The sequence below is a fragment of the Zootoca vivipara genome, chromosome 2, assembly GCF_965207765.1.
Source record: "Zootoca vivipara chromosome 2, rZooViv2.hap1.1, whole genome shotgun sequence".
In the NCBI taxonomy this organism is placed as follows: Eukaryota; Metazoa; Chordata; class Lepidosauria; order Squamata; family Lacertidae; genus Zootoca; species Zootoca vivipara.
Genome location: NC_142584.1, coordinates 18,890,006 through 18,907,636, shown reverse-complemented (window position 1 = coordinate 18,907,636; position 17,631 = coordinate 18,890,006). Strand labels below are relative to the sequence as shown.

Below are 17,631 nucleotides of genomic sequence, written 5' to 3'. Positions count from 1 at the left end.
TTCCTCAATAGAATTCACGAGTGCTCTTCAGAGAGAAAAAACACTTCTAAGCCACTGAACTCTACTTCCTAATAGAAGATCACAATAAATCTCCAGACAAATAATCATAATGTTATTGCTTGTCACTCTGCCTCATATATGCAAGGAAAACCAGAATTGGAGACAAAACGGTAGTGTTTAAATAATACAGACGCACAGAAACATAGATTTCCAGACCAAACTTAGCAATCAATTTCTGACCTTGGATATGCCATTCTCCTATTGGTATTTTCCTCCACGTTTATAAAGGGAATCAATTATCTGATGAAACTAGCTTCATTTGTATTCTTTAAGAGCATTCAAATTAATGTTTAGCACTTTTATTTTGTCAAGTACTGAACAGGGAATAGTTGTGGGAAGCTCTTTAGAGAGAGCTTACAATTCTTATCAATCGTCATCTATACAATTCTACTCAAAAGGAAACTTGGCCATAAATGCTGACAAAGCATATATTCTTCCTGAAAAATGTGCACTCCTGGTGACAGGGTTAATGATGTTTGAGCAGCCTCTCACCCTGACCTGCCCCTCCACATATTCCAGCTTTAATGCACTTGCATGATTTCACCCTTCCCCCAGAGCAGAGGGTGGGGAGGAAAATGGCCTCCGCCTCCAGTTATTTTCTACATGGTTTAACCCCCTGGTGCCAGGTTTAGTGCCTTACTGCAGAATGGAACGCATTAAATGCTCAGTGTGCAAATCCCACGAGGGATGGAATAGTTTATCTGGTAGGGGTTAAGACAAAATGACAGCCTTCCTCATTCACTAGGCTTTTTCTAGAAGAATATTTCCAAGTCTGAAATAATCAATATACAGCATTCTCTCCCCCCTCCCCCCTCCCCAAATCCTGTATTTTGCAATGGTGGTACTGAACTGGAGAACTGTCAGCAGCTTTCAGGCCCACAGAGAGTACCAGCCCAGCCTAATATCAGTTTTCAGATCTAGATACCCGCCCCCCTTTCCTCATGTCTCTCATCTATAACACAGAAAATTCTTTGGGAAAGATTTCAGCAACGTCACCTGTTCTAACAATTTCTGCTGAAGGATTTCTGGCCACCATTGAACTGATGCTAACTTTTTTCAGACATTATGCTTCTTTTATTGGAAGCATAATGAACCCAAGTCAATATTGGGAAGGCTGGGTCCTGAACTTGGTGGCAGATAGAACCCAGAACCACACAGAACTAGAGCTTAGTTCTCACTATGAGCTAAAGCAGCTTGGGGTGCACTGCAGGAGTGGGGAATCATATGACTGAATATTCCTAGATGTGAAAATAAAAATAAGTTAAATAAGCTTTCCACACAAAAAATTATATACTAGGGAGAAGGGTTCTAGCTTAGCCTTCTTCTTGATGTATTAGCTTTCTGTCTGTAGAAACCCTCTAGCAATCTGAAGTGGTACAGTCCAGACATTTGGGTGAAATCTAAATTGGAAAGCTTTCTGCAACACTGTGGGAAACCCCATTCCTTAGCCAGGGTAGCGGGGACCAAGACACAAGTGAACATTTCAGTTACTGTATTCTGTTCTAAAAGGACTGGTCCCAAAGAATTTTACCCCCAAATTAGTTAAGAAACCTATGCACGCTCTCTCTCTCTCTCTCTCTCTCTCTCTTAGAAAGCCATATGCTCCTAATTTAGCAATAAGCACTGCTACATGATCTCTTAACACAAACCCTTTAATTCTATAAATTGGTCTTGGAGCTAGTCTGATGATAGGGGAGATTAAGATCCTTGATCGACCAGGAAGTTTCATCAAAGCAAGTAAGATAAAACAAGTAGGATTACAGGATTAAGTGATATATATGCTGCAGTTTTTCAATTTTTCAAATATTTATTGCTCTAGTAGTGCTTGCCCTGGAACCTTACCTTTTTGGAGGCTGTGGAGACATTCATGCCAAATCTCTGAGCCCTTTCCTTTAATTTGTCTATATTTACCTAGAAAAGTCACAGGAAACAGTTTAATATAATCTCCACTCATATTCTTAGATTAAGGAATCCTAAAGACAATATGCACTTATGCCAAGGAAAATGGAAGAGATCTGAAATTTAGAGTTTGTATTGATGAATTTGCTAAATCCTAATAAAAATCCTCTTTCTATACTGCAGCAACCCCTCTTACCAATTACGGAGGGAAGGAGAATAAGAAGATGGCATCCAGAAGTTCAAAATTTTACCCCAAACTGCTTCTAAGAAGGATTTGTGCTAGTGTTTTAGTAGAGGGATTTTTAAGAAGACTGATTCTTCTATTTTAAAATGTGTTGACAACAGTAAAAATGGAGCCATCACATCTGTTGTTTCCAAGTCAATTGTGTTTTGTGTATCTTCAATAAATCATGTTTAATGTATTGTGATTTTTTTCCGGATCTGATTTGCATTTTGAATTCTATAGCAACATGTATATACCATTCAACTCTTAAAGATAAACACAGGAAAGTATCAAAGAGAAAATATATATTTTCACCAAATTTCAGCACCATCTCAGATTTGAGAAGATGCTGTCTAATTACATTCAGAATTAAGAAGCATTTGGCATGAGCTGAATGTTTTAGTAGCTTGTGTCCCGTCCCCCCCAGTGACATATTGGGGAGCAAGATATTCTATGTAAAATTGGGATCTGTCTCTTTCTCTTGGCAAAGTTCTCACTGGGAGGCAAGAAGGAATCTTGCTGGGCACTGCTTTGCAGATCAATTCTTTCAAAGTGCTACAACAGCACTTTTAAGGACATGACCGGCAGCAACATCATTCTCCTCTCTTAGCAAATTGCTATGGGGCATTGGGGTATAGTGGCAGCCCTGCAGATAAAGTGGCAAGTCTGCACTTGCCAACTTTAAAGGAGGCCAACCTGCAGCCCCGCTTGATTGCCTGTTTCAAAAATAACTGAAACACTTTTCTTTTCTTGTGTGTGTGTGTGTTTGTGTGTGATAAAACTATTTTTTTAAAAAAAATCTCTACAATCTGCTTCAGTCCTAATCATAGCTGTCAAGTTCTCCATTTTTTTAAGGGAAATTCCCTTATGCTGAATAGGCTTCCTCGTGAGAAAAGGAAAAACTTGACAGCTATGGTCCTAATTTGGCCAAGAAATTTACATTAGGGAAGTTTGCCCAGTTCCCTTAAAGCTATTTCAAGCAACATAGCATCCTTTATGAGGAATATCTAATAGTTGCTAAATGAGCATATATTGCAAAGATTTATACTATGGGGGACCCTGGAATCTTTAGGCAGGCATCTACTTCATGATATTGTCAAAGTACTTCCCAAGTAAGCAGCCGAACAGAAGACTGAAACTGGCATTTGTTCTGCTAGAATGATTCTCAAGAAACACTGACTAAATTAGAAGGGAAACTAGCCCTTTGTTCTCAATACTATCATCAGTAGTGCACATAGTGCTTTACAAAGTAACATAAGCCACACGTTCTAAAAGTGTAGCCGTGTTGTAGATTAATAAGTCAAAAGGAATCAGGCTCCTATCTCAAAGAACTGACAATCTAAATTTTGACAACAGGAGAGAGATGTCTTGCCGGAGGATGAATATGAACAAATGCCCACACTTAAGACATCATTTTGGATGGAAGTGACAACTAAAGGATTAAGCCAAAAGCTTCACAGAAGAAAGAAGCTTGAAGGGGAGGGAAGGTAGTGGTGGAAAGGTGACAGTGGGAAGGAGCAACTTCCAGGTATAGAGACAAGGGAGAAAGTGAAGAGACACATGAAGGAAAATAAAGACTGTTCAAGAACTGACTGTTGTAAACGAAGGTCATAAGCAAAGATGTGCCAGCAGAAAGACAAGATGAGGCAAATCCGTTATGTTTGATGGCAATGGCAAGGCATTGGTGCAGGGTGGGGTGGGGAGGAAGTGATTGAAGGGATTTGAGTAGATGTGTCGTATAACTTAATAAAAAGAGAAGTGAAGAAATGAATTTGGGCAACAGCTTTTTAGATACAGTGAGATGTGACAAAGCAAGGTCAAATAGAACAAATAAGCAGTAGTTAATGGAGGAGTCAACCAGCGAATGAACCAGTTTTTCATCTGACGGAACAAAAAGGAATGGACAGATCTGTTGGATATGGACTTTGTGACAGAATGAATACGGGGAAGCCAAGGAGAAGGAAAAATATGGGGGGTGGGGAGAGAACCAGCAAAGCTTCTTGTCTGGTTTAGTACCTTTGAACTACAACAACAGAATCTGAAGTGGTACGTGGGAGAAAACAAAGTAATATACCTGATTTCCTAAAACGATAGAATTGCTTATAGCAATGGAATAAAGAACACAATAAGCATACAATATGCATCTCATCTTCTACTCCATTAGGCATCAAAGAACCACAAAAAGTGGAAAAAAGCAAAATATTTCAAAGAATTGGATCCAAATAAAAATTATATGCTTGTCTTGAAGCGCCCACTCACTAAAGAGCATAGTTTTCAGATACTGTTTTTGTCTGTCAAGTTTTTTTCTGGGTGGATTCACTAGCATGTTTTAATGAATGAAGTACCACTGTAAAACCAAACTAGCTATAACTGTAAGCAAAGTAGCTACTTACTGTAGTCTTACTTTCTGTCACAAGACCTGAAATAGGGAACAAAAACCATTTTAAATTATCATATTTTAAACAAGCTTTCATCCAGTTGCCTAAATAGTAAATTTAAAAAGTGGTTAGAATCAAAGTAGTGGTCTTAAAGCCAAAAGAGACTCAAAAGATGCTTGAAATGGAAAATTTTACTAGAAAATATAATGGCTTAGATTCCAAAATTAATAGGGCATTAGCAGAATAAATGTTTCCTGTTCTCTCCTCTTTCCTGCAATCTCCGAAAAGCCTCTCAAGGAAGCTTGGTGAGCTCCACCTGAACAAAATGGGACGGGAAGGAAACTTTCTCTCTGTGAACTTTCTTAAGACTGCAATCCTATATCCAGGTACCAAAGTACAAGCCTCACTGAACTCAGTGGGACTTTTAGTATCTGCCAGTTACTCCATCAAGGGTCTGCCATGTTCTGTGGCCTACACCAACTCTCTAGAAAGTCCATGCTGGTACTATGTGTTACCACCTTAATTCTAAAATGATTTCTCCTCCAACAGAAATACAAACATACACTCTAATTGTTAATCCAGAGTTAAGCACTGGGACAAATAATAATTTTGTCACTTGCATTTGCAGCTTTTGGTCCTTGCTTTAGCCCTTCAGAGACCTTCAGAATCCATCACTTTTAGTTCATAATGATGCCACGGGTTGGATTGCCAGTGGTTTAGTAAAAACATGGTACTGTATTTCCAAATCCAGGTTATTCTGGGATTTACTATGTAATTCCATAAAAAGATAAAGTTATATTCCTTCTCAACCCTGTTTTTACAGCGTGGGTGGAAGAAAAATGGTCACAATCATTCAAAGGAAGGCAAAAATACGAGATACTGTTTCAAGGATCACATACCTTTAGTTGAAGCTGCAGGCATACCGAACCTGTGGAGAAGAGAGAAACCTTAGTGAGGGACTCTGAGGTTTTTGGGTCTCTAAACCATGACATAGATTAGAAAACAATTTTAATACAAGTTAAGTTGCTAATTACCTTGTAAATCTGCCATGACATACCTAGACTACTAGATTGAATCAGATCAGCAAACAAAGTTGGATCTACATAGCATTTCTGCCTTGTTCACAAGATAATCACCAATCAATCAGAACAGATGGTGCAAAAGGGAAATTGTGAGTTATTCTTTCTTGTAGCATATTACTTGCCATTACACATTGTTTAATAATCGGATGTTTAAAGCTCTGGATCTTTCACAAGTCTTCAACGTACTATTCTTGATATAAAGAGCAAGGTATCTTATCAGCAGATGGTAAGGCTAAACACACCTGTGCATGGTATTTTCCTCATTTTTTAATCCCTTTAAACCATTTGTGTTGCTCATGAATAGCAGCACAGCACAGAAGTGAAAACATGGGATACTACTTAATTTATTATAAAAATAATTTGTCTCATTTATTTGTCTCATTTCAGGATTGTCTTAACATTTCAAAGGATGTGAAAAGAACTGACCATACAACCAGTTGTTCATAGATTTTATGGTAATTTTGACATCTTCTGGGGGGAGACAGACTTCTATGTGGAAAAGGACATTATGAGAGAAGTCTACTACGCCCTGTTTTTGTTTTTCTAAAATATTATCTTGGATATTTCCTTATCCCCTTTCTATCTTCCATTGTTACTTGGTCTATGAAACAGTTTCTCTTAGAAGAAAGACTGAGATTTAATACTCTGGATAGGCTATGGAAGTATGAGGACAACTGTGAAATTCTATTTAAGCCATGCAAAGTTTTCAGGGCTCAAACAAGCATCTCTACAAAGCAATGAAGCCATTTTTGGTTACCCACAACTCAAATTCCAAAGGTCCTCCATCATAGTCACTGCAGATAACTAGAACATATCAGCTGCACAATGCATCTATAATAAACTTTGACCTGCACAATGGAATGGTTAAAAAGCAGTCACAGAAAACAAATAATGACAATAAATAAAGACTTACCGAGCTGCTCGTGCAGCCTTCTTACTCTCCAAACTCACAGATACATTGAATCTCTCTGCCCGTTTCTGCATTCTCTAAAGTGGAAGATAAAGAAATACAAATACAGTATGTTAGGCAATATAGAAAAATAATGCATTTTGTTCCAGATTTATGAGTAGTCATAAGTATATTCACACCTGCATCTATCTATTAAACTTTTCAATCTCCTGCTTATTCCAAGATTTGGAATAAAAGATGCTATGGAAGCAGGGCAACTGTTGTTGTAAGACACCACCAGGTCCATCCAAACACTGAGACTGTCAACTTCTATTTCCTATCTCTACTTGAGAATCTCTGACTGTTTCTCCTCATGCAATAATCAACATGTTTTAATGAGCCAGAGGTTATGGCAACTCTGACAATATGGACACAGAATAAGTGGTAAACACCCAATAAACCAATGTTTCTGTTGGTAGATAGGAAATTATTCATCTTTGTTGCTAAGAGCATATTGAGGTAGATGAAATTTTAAACTACCAAGAATACAACGCCAATCCCTTATCAAGAGAGAGACAGAATAGTGCAAATGGCTGTTCCAGTAAGCATGCTTCTGTTCAGAAGTCCGGTTTGTCATTAGCCAACACAATATATGGTATGTAACCTCATGCCCATTGCTAAAGCCATCAGTATTTAGAAGAACCTTTAGCTCAGGTCGCCAACGTGGTGTGCCACAGATGTTGCAGGATTACAACTACCATCATCCATTAAATTGGCCATGCTGGCTGGGGCTGATAGGAGTTGAGCATCATCAGAAGGGTGCTGTACTGGCTACTCCTATCTTAGCTACTATGAAGGGAAATGTGTACCTGCTTCAGACACATACACAAACCATGGCAGCTGAAATAGATGTTGGCAGTAATGTTGCACATTTCAACCAGAAAAAGCTCTGCCCAGAAGTCACAGGAATAGCAGCCCCGGCATGAATACAAAGTGAGCAACTTATTTCCCCGCCTAGCTGTAGAAAGCAAGTGACAGCTCAAACAGATCACAGCTGATCTGGAAACATGCAAAACAGAACTTCAACAGAAGTTAAGAAAAAATCTCTCTCTTAAAAATAAAAAGCAAAATTGTTCCACAGAACGTGGCAGGAGTCGAAGAACATATGCTGGCATAGGCTCATAAAAAGGCTACATTTCACATATAAATAATTTTGCATGGAACACATGATTCAACGTACGTTTGTTTGTGGCATAAATCAAAGATGATCAGATAGAAATATAGTTACAATAAATAACTGTATGAAACATGCAGAAAGCCCAACATATAAAGTATTTCTGCATAAAAAGAAGATAGCTTCATTCCTAATGGCTAAAAGCTTCATGGATGCAGCAACATATCTATGACGATCAAATTAAAACACTTCATGGTATGAACTACTGTCAACCTAAGAAATGGGCGAACCCTTCACTGGACAGCACAACCCATTCTTGTTCACTAAAGTGAAGTTTTCTACAAGTTGAGAAGAATCTCAATTCCTTATGTGACCTGAAAGCAGTTCAAGTGCAGCACCCTTAATGACAGTGCTGAAAATAAAACCCTGTTGCTCTGAGAAGGTCATGATACATTAGGTACCTTCATACGTCAATTGAGTCTGGAAGGTATTTACATTATGAAGTTTAAAAGCTTCATGAAACATCAAGGGATTTTAGAAAGAATGGAGTTTGGCAGACTTGCAAATCAAAAGCAGAGGGAGCAAGAGAGGACGCAAGTAGAATAATTTAATGATCCCTTGATGAAGGCTTCCCACAAAGTTTAGAAGACGTCACTCTTTCAGCACCAGCTCCATTTCAGATAATTTTCTATTTATTGTTTCTGGTTACTTGCCCCACCAAAGTAATAATCCATGATTTTGACATCAGTCCTCAATTGCTGTGGTCAGCTTACAGGCAGATTAGATCTTGAAGGTGACAGTTGAACAGCAGGGAAACAGACTTGTGTTTTCATATCAGCTTCCTCAGTTAGAGAGAGCGCAGTAGAAAGTGATGAAAATAAAGGATTAAGGAAGCCAAACAGATGCAAGAGAGAAAGTGTATGCCAGGTTTATCCACAGCACCCTTTGCTCCCTTACAAGAAGGCCAAACTCTGTATAAGAGACAGAACTGCAGGTGTGTCCATATCTCCTTTAATGTTAGAAGCAGTCCCTAACGCGAGTGTGGAGACGGTGCCACAGAATGAGAAGAGAACAATTTGAAGGGCAGATATGGAGGCATAGCAAATACATTTCATCTCACACTGCGAAATAATAAGTAATCAGTTCTCCAAAATTGGTCTAGTGATCTCTCTTGCCAGTGCAAGCCAAAAGATAACACAGTCTGCATTCATTTACTAATTGCAATAGAGTTACACATCATAAAGCTAATAGAGACTACTGCAACAGATATATGTGACATAGGAGAATTAAGGCTAATAAGACACAGTACAAACTACAACTACTGAATCCAAAGCTAACCTTTTCAGTTTTTAGGCAGAAGTGGGAAAACTGCTTATCAGTGATGCAATAGTAGGGGATTTCTGCATTGGCAGGAGATTAGACTAGATCTTTAAAGTCCCTCCTTCCACTCTCTGATAGTTCAGCACAAGGGGTAGCCAATAGTGCCAGGATTGATCAGAGTTGCAGTTCACAATTTCTGGCAGGCACAGTGTTGGCTACTTCTGTGCTAAACCATGGTTTAGCCTGTACAAACCCAAGCATTGTGTAAGGTTTACACGTTTCCCTCAACCTTTTCCTCTTCCTTCATAGCCAGAAAGATGATTTCAGACTAGTTTATTTCACTTTTTAACATTACATTTGAACCAAGAACCCTGGTTTAAGCTAAACAGTTAGTTGAATAAGCCACCTCATAGGCTATCTGAAGCTGGTTAAGAACTGACAAGAGTCTATTTCAAATAAGAATCCCTGGTTCAAATGTAATATTAAGCCCAGGTTCTTTAAAAGTAAAACTAAACTTTGCTGAAGTCCTCCTCCTGGTCATGTAAAAGCAGGGGAGGAGAGAAACACACTTGGGCTCAACTTCATAGCACTAATATACGGCTTAGTGTTAATGTGAATGCACCTAAGATTCTATTTTACAGAAGCAGTTCAGAGGAAATGGGGGGGGGGACATTGCTTCCTGCTATGTAAAATGGCTCAAGCACTCCCCGATCCTCATCTTTCCACAGTAAACAAGCCAAAATTCTCCATGATGGCTGAACTCCAGGAACTGTGTTTTGTTTAAACTATGCTTTGTGAGAACTGTGGTTTGTTTACAATGGAAAGCAGATGCTCCCAATATCTCTTTCTAGTGCACAAAAGCAGAGGAGAGAGGAAGGTGAACAACCTGGTAATACCAGACCAACAGCAGATTAGAAACAGAAAAACTCAATAACATACAGTATAAAACACTGGCCGAATCTGAACTACATGTGCTAAAATTATGGTGGAGACAGAACACTATTTCCAAATGTGGGAGCCTAGTTGTTAAATTCAGATGAAAATAATTGAAAAAAGAGAAAACCTTACCTCCGTTTGTGGAATTTCTGGGGCAATTTTCACCACCTTCTTCTCTGCACCTCTAGAGGAAGATAAATTGACAGAATGAAGCATAAATAACTTATCAACTGTGTCTATTTTCAACAATTTAATCTGTAGCCAAGCCTCGACTATTTCCTGCAAGTGGTTCTTGAAGGACATTTGACTATGACTGCAGTTTGGAAAACTCAGCAGTGGCCAGAGGATTGGAGAAGATCAGTCTATATCCCAATCCCAAAGAAGGGCAGTGCCAAAGAATGCTCCAACTACCGCACAATTGCGCTCATTTCACATGCTAACAAGGTTATGCTTAAAATTCTACAAGGCAGGCTTAAGCATTATGTGGACCGAGAACTCCCAGAATTGCAAGCTGGATTTCGAAGGGGCAGAGGAACCAGAGACCAAATTGCAAACATGTGCTGGATTATGGAAAAAGCTAGAGAGTTCCAAAAAACATCTACTTCTTCTTCATTGACTACGCAAAAACATTTGACTGTGTTGACCACAGCAAACAATGGCAAGTTCTTAAAGAAATGGGAGTGCCTGATCACCTCATCTGTCTCCTGAGAAATCTCTGTGTGGGACAAGAAGCTACAATTAGAACTGGATATGGATTGGTTCAAAATTGGGAAAGGAGTAGGACAAGGCTGTATATTGTCTCCCTACTTTATTTAACTTATATGCAGAATTCATCATGTGAAAGGCTGGACTGGATGAATCCCAAGACGGAATTAAGATTGCCGGAAGAAATATCAACAACCTCAGATATGCTGATGACACAACCTTGATGGCAGAAAGTGAGGAGGAATTAAAGAACCTTTTAATGAGGGTGAAATAGGAGAGCACAAAATATGGTCTGAAGCTCAACATAAAAAAAAACCTAAGATCATGGCCACTTGTCCCATCACCTCCTGGCAAATAGAAGGGGAAGAAATGGAGGCAGTGAGAGATTTTACTTCCTTGGGTTCCAAGAAACAGTCAACCCCAACCAGAAACCTCAAGCTTATGCTATATGCTGTCAGATCTTTATTCTTTTATGACCACATATTCACAAAGGGACTGCTGTGTTGTAGTTCATGGGACAGCTATGTTTGACTTTTGGCCAGGTCAGCTATAGCTCCATTTCAAACACACACTTCTTTAACAATGTGCAATGGGAGCCAGTAAACAACTCAAACAAAAATATAATGGAGTGGGCGTGCTTGGAAGTTTATGCTCTGAAAACAGGGTTGAGGTTTGCAAAAGAAAACAAAGGAAGAAGATGCAAAGTTCGGAAGTTCCCAGGCTAAATGAAACAGCATCCTCCTCCTCCAAACAGCTCCCATAAAACAGTGGGTCATAGCCTGACTCATTAAGGTCTCCCATTTAGAGAAATGGATGGCTTTTGTTCAAGATTCCTGGACAGTTTTTCTATTTTATGCCCTGAAAGGTAGTAATGGTTTAATGGCTTTTTCACAGGAAGCAATTCAGAACAGGAACCAGGGACTTGTTACCCCTGCAGCACTGTTGGCTGCCTTCTGTTTGTGATGCGGAGAAAGGGCACCCCCTGCTGCCTAGGAACAGCCACTACACTAAAATTCACATAATCTTGGTCTCCAAACTGAAAATTCAGCTGTACAGCATAGGATTTGGTCAAATTGTATGCTTTTTGAGTTGCTGCTAATTGCTAATAGATCAGGGGTATGTAAGAATATACTACTACAACAGTCATTCAAATAAAAATCCCAATAAATATAGGGCAGATAGCAACACCTGACTGCTATTTAAGGGAACAATGGTTAGAAACTCAAGCTTGTAATTTTCATTCAATAGGAATTTTCACATATATTTGCACAGAAAATGAAGGAAATTATCCAGATAATTTCTTCTCATTGCACCATTAATACAGCCATAAGAACTTATTCCCTCAGAACTGTACTCACCCTTTCACATTACGCACAAACACCACTGGTATAAAATATCCAAGCTACTAAGACTACAATCCTAACCTGTTATCTGTGGGTGAGCCCCACTGAATTCAGTGCTTCTACATTCCAATGACTTTGCTGCCAAGAAAGGCACAACATATACATAAAACAGAGCAGGGAACTCCATAATGCAAATTACAGTAGCAGCACCTTATTCTCCCAAACAATCACTTGTCTTCTCCTCAGCTCTATTTTGCCATCTGATAAAAATGATAAAAATGTACCTAATTTCTACAGCTGGAAGAATTAGCCAGAAAAAAGTCTAAAGATGAATTGGGACAATTGGAGTACTTTATTCTAATTACCTTCTAATAATTGAGAATAAAATACTTTTGTTGCAAAGGGTTTTGCTGGGTCAATAAGTTGTTTTATTATCTTTTCCCTGTAAGCTGCCTTGAGAGTACTTTGGGGATGAAAAGCAAAGTGAAAATATTCCAAACAGTAATGAAGAAATACACCTAGCGAATGTGAAAACTGTGCCCTCAGGTAATTCAGGCCACTGCATGCAATTACTATATCAAGAAATCCTTGTGCATCTGGTTGAGTCTGATAAGGAAGCTGAAAGCAGCTAGAAGAGCAAGGATATGGGAACTGCACATAAAACACACAGGCCTGCTATGTTTTATCTATCTTAAAACCACATATCTCAAAATGTGAGGCAATCTGTTAGGAGATGCAGCGTAATTGCTAGGGGCAGTGGTAGTTCACCCTCCTTGACCTCTTTTCCCTGCACAGTTTGTGTGCACGAGGGTCAGGAGTAGGCTGCATAGCCCTTCAAATGTTTAGCTGATGAATGGCACAAGGGACAAATGGGCAATTTGCTTCTCTATTTTAGCCTTTAAAGCATGTCGTTGACACAGGTGGCCCTTTTCTTTTTTACAACTTGCCCATTCCTTGATGTGGAATGAGAATGAGCTTTGCAAGCTAAACTGTGTACTTTTGCTTTGTCTTTACTAACGCCAAGATGGCTCTAACAATTCTTCTTACACCTACAAAGGCTAACAAGAACCGAATGTGAGATTCTCTGTTAGGAGAGAGAAAGACAATATACTGTCAAGAGACTAGGGAGGTAATGCCATTCTTGGGGTGGGGGTGGGGAAGAGACAGATATGATAAAACTACTTAGGTTACAAAATGTAGCTTTCCATGGTGCAGCGTTTTTATTATATTGGTGAAGAAATCTTACTTTTTTATTACGTTCAAAATATATGCAACCTTAAGAGAGTTTGAGGTTGGGTTGCCATAGATATTTGGCTGAAGGATGATAGAGTAAATCCCTATATGCAAAGATGTCCAATAGCTTGGATGTTCTATGAAAGAATATGGGACTTTGTCAATTCCAAAAGGGTCTACATTTAATTTTAACTTTTAGCTAGCCTTCTGGTTTGTGATTTCCAAAAAAACCAGAGTATTCAACATGTAATCCCTAGCCACCACTAGTCATCCATTCATCTATAGAGTTACAGATTCATATACTGTAATGACAAAGTCTCAGTGATCAGGTGGCACACAAATACTGAAGGTAAACAAACACATTAATACGTTCTAGCTTATGAAGGACAGATAATTACACTTCTGTTGATTTCTCAATAGCTACTTCCTCTTTGATAGGCGCATCTGTGGGCTTCTGTTCTTCCTCCTGCAACATAAACAGTCAAAAGGAGAGGTAAACCTAGAGAACAAAACGAATATAAGCCTCACAAAAGATGTTAATGAGAACCGTAGATAACCATCTGATACTATGCAAATCTTATTGGACATAGGAACCAGAGTTCAATGGGACCTTAAACATGAATAGAATCTCAACCTTGTAAAATCTTGTGGGTAAATTTACATACAGGATGCAACCATTTTGCACATCAGTGGAGCACAATTGTAAAAGTTACATGTGCAACTGTACTTATTTGTGTAAATATGGGGTGGTTCTTATGCCTTTTAGACAGCTAAATCTAGAACTGAATGTAATACTTTTTGGGTGAAGTCCAAATTATGTTATGGGCATCATAACATTTATTGGACTGATGTAAACCATCAATGTTTCTGAGCATAAATGTGTTCCAAAGCCCCAATGCTGAAAAATGTCCAGTTATCCAGATGCACAGTATTTTATGTCAGCATGAACAGCAATCATGTTTATACATAAGCCTGACCATCCAAATAATTTGAATTTTTGTGAAGCAACTGGGACATGCAAGATTACATTGCACTTTATGAGTTTTTTTGTATTAAAAAATGATTCACAAATAACTCACCAAAAAACAAGACAAAACAAGACAAAAACTAATCTAGAACTGGAATCAGAAATGTGATTAGTCAGTGTTGCTTGAACTTAGAAATACTACTTAAAATTCATTCTCTTTCAGACTATTGGCAGGCTGGATTCAGTTTTTTGCAACCTTAATTAAATACAAGCTTTGTAATAATGAAAAACCCTGAGTAATTTCAGTGTGCACTCCCACACTAATACTGGAACACAGTGGCAATAAACAAACATTCAATCCCTTGACTATTTTATAACTTCAATTAACCTTTGAAAAGTTAATAAAATACAAACCCAGGTTTCCCATTTTTATGCATTTTGCTAAAAGCTAATCTCTTAGCAAAGCAATATTTTAGTAATCACAAATAGTAACAACAGTTGTATGCAGAATGATAAATTCAAACTCAACCACCGTTTACTGTGTACATTTGCAGTATAGGAAACTGTAGCACAGAATATACATTACTTAGAATCACTGAGCATTTCAGCAAACCCCCTCCGCCCTGCAACAGCCTTGCTCGCTTTTTAGATATAAACCATCTCAGCTCAGCAAAATCACTTGAAAACAAGCTCCTCTCTTCCACCTCAAAAAACTGTGTTGAATGCAAAGATCTTACATGTCACCCTTCTAGTTGTAGATCTAGTTCTAGTGACAAAAAGTACATATTTTATTAAAGATTTGTAGCTGGTTACCAGACAATTCATTCAAAAATCTCAAATGAACACAGTTGCACATCTACAATTCTACAATCAATATATTCTCTATGGCTTCCTAATAATGAGCATCATTTAACATCAGTGCTAGATATAGTCCTAGTTATATATTTTATAAACAATTGCCTACTGGTACTAAAGACATTTACCCAAAAGAGCTTTCAATTAAACTAGTTCAAATGCTGAGCAGTTCAAATACACTTGTGTCAAGGATCCTTATCACTATGCATCCTATTACCAAAAACAAAAATATAAAGAGCAGCCAAGATCAGGATGGAACATAATACAAGTTACATGAACTACATAATTAAATAACTGTCTTACACTGAACTATAATTTACCTCTGTTTCTTCTCCTAAGACATCCTCTTCATTTGCCTCCTCCTCAGCTACAAGAAATCAAGGGGAAACGAAAAATTACTAAAATATATTTTACATGTTGTGTGTACAAAGATCTTAGTACTGTAGTCTCCATCAAGACAAAAGCTTCTATTTTAGTTTCACATTATTAAATTAAAATAACCGAAACCTCAAAGTTAGGATAATATGGCAAACTGTAGTTATGCACATATTGTTGTTGGCATCTGGCTGGCTCCACAGACAATGGAGTGTGCCTCTGGGGGTGAAGTCAAACTGCTGTATTATCAGCACTAAAGTTACCTCTTGGGCCCAAGCCTGGGCAGTGTGTATGGAGGTCGTAGGCTGCCCAGATGAAAAGAACCTCCTCTCAGCCTGGCTGAGGTGGTCCAAAAGAAAGCAGAGCAGTACGTTTGGCACTAGCTTGGCTGCTGAAAGGAGGCATACAAGATGCCATCCAACCGTCTTGGGGAAAGGCATCAGAAAATGAATGGCAAACACAAGTGACACTGGTGATTATCCTGCTCTGGATGAGGCTGCACACTCCTTGAAAAAGCAGTAATGCAGCTTGGGGATATTCCTTGATCTAGTATTGTCATTTGTGGCCCAGGTGGTCTCAGTGGCTCACAGGGTCTTTTGACAGCTTTGGCTGGTTTGCCCACTGCAACTGTTCATGGACAACATTAGCCTAGCCACAGTGATGATCCATGTTCTGAGAGTTTCCCATCTGGATTACTATACATAAAGCATCGTATAGCACTAGAGGCAGCACTTTTTTCTAAAAAAAATGTTTAGGGTCTCATTTTCCTACTCATATTGAAATACTGCCCCTCAATGAGGCCAAATTTAGATTCACAAAATGTTTAGGGATATGTGTCCCCCTGCATCCACCCAGAAAAAAGCACTGACGAGGTATTATGGAGCTGAGAGTGTGGAGGAAAGGGACAGAGGCAGGACACCAGGCATGTGCTGAAAATGTGCTGGCATGTGCAAAGGTGTATTTCCTTTTGTCTTGAATTTCTCACCATTCACCCTCACCGGATGTTGTTGTTCAACATATTTTTAAATGGCCTGGATGAAGGTTTTGAGGGGATGCTCATCAAATTTGCAGAGGACATCAAACTGGGAGAGGTAGCCAATGCCACTGAAGACAGAATCAAGATTCAAGATGACCTTAACAGATTTGAGAACTGGGCCAAAACTAACCAAAGGAATTTCAATAGGGACAAATGCAAATTTCTACACTTAGGCAGGAATATTCATCTGCATAAATATAAGATGGGGGATACCTGGATAGCCAGTAGTTTTTCTGGGATAGCTCAGCCGGTTGTGGGTTCAAGCCCCATGTTGGGCAAAGGACTCCTGCATTGCAATGGGTTGGACTATATGACCCTCATGGTGCATTCCAACTCTACAAGTCTATGATTTTATGATTCTAGTACTTATGAAAAGGATATAGGGGTCTTAGTAGACCACAAGCTTAACATAAGTCAACAGTGTGATGCAGCTCCAAAAAAGCTAATGCTATTCTAGGCTGCATCAACAAAAGTATAGTGTCCCAATCAAGGCAAGCAATAGTCCCCCGCTCTATTCTGCCCTGTTCAGACCACACCTGGGGTAATATATCCAGTTCTGGGCACCACAATTTAAGAAGGATATTGACAAGCTGGAATGTGTGTAGAGGAAGGCAACGAAGATGGTTAAGGGTCAGGAAACCAAGCCTTATGAGGAACAGTTGAAGGAGTTGAGTATGTTTAGCTTGGTAAAGAGGAGATATCATAGCCATTTTCAAATATCTAAAGCGCTGTCACATGGAGATTCTGACTAAACATCAGAAAGAACTTTCTGACAGTAAGAGCAGTTTGAATGCAGAACGGACTCCCACGAGAAGTGGTAGACTCTCCTTCCTTGGAGGTTTTTAAGGGGAGGTTGGATGGCCACCTGTCATATATGATCTAGCTGAAATTCCTGCATTGTGGGTGTTGGACTAGATGACATTTGAGGTCCTAACTCTACAATTCTATGATTTAGATTGTAGTGTAACGAGGGAGAAAAGTTTTTATCCATCCAATTTCTTTACACCATACATAATTTTATATCCCTGTCTTGACTCCCCTTACTCATTATTCTAAATGAAAAAGCCCCAAACATTATAATCTTTCCACATAAGGGAGTTACACCAGCTCCCTGATAATTTTCACTGTCCTTTTCTACTACTCTTCTAGTTCTACA

The 17,631-nt window shown here is 38.9% G+C and overlaps 1 protein-coding gene across 2 annotated transcripts in view; it reads right to left on the bottom strand.

Moving 5' to 3' along the window:
* SARNP (SAP domain containing ribonucleoprotein) overlaps positions 1-17,631 on the bottom strand; it is a 53,293-nt gene that overhangs the window by 29,216 nt on the left and 6,446 nt on the right. The window contains exons 3-9 of one of the 2 annotated variants that reach the window (XM_035103915.3): positions 15,385-15,431; positions 13,641-13,708; positions 10,094-10,145; positions 6,556-6,629; positions 5,460-5,488; positions 4,576-4,601; positions 1,903-1,971 (exon numbers count right to left, since the gene is read on the bottom strand). In XM_035103915.3, the coding sequence (XP_034959806.1) occupies positions 1,903-1,971; positions 4,576-4,601; positions 5,460-5,488; positions 6,556-6,629; positions 10,094-10,145; positions 13,641-13,708; positions 15,385-15,431 (365 nt within the window). The remainder of the gene's footprint in view (positions 1-1,902; positions 1,972-4,575; positions 4,602-5,459; positions 5,489-6,555; positions 6,630-10,093; positions 10,146-13,640; positions 13,709-15,384; positions 15,432-17,631) is intronic. The other variant, XM_035103916.3, reaches the window with a different exon arrangement.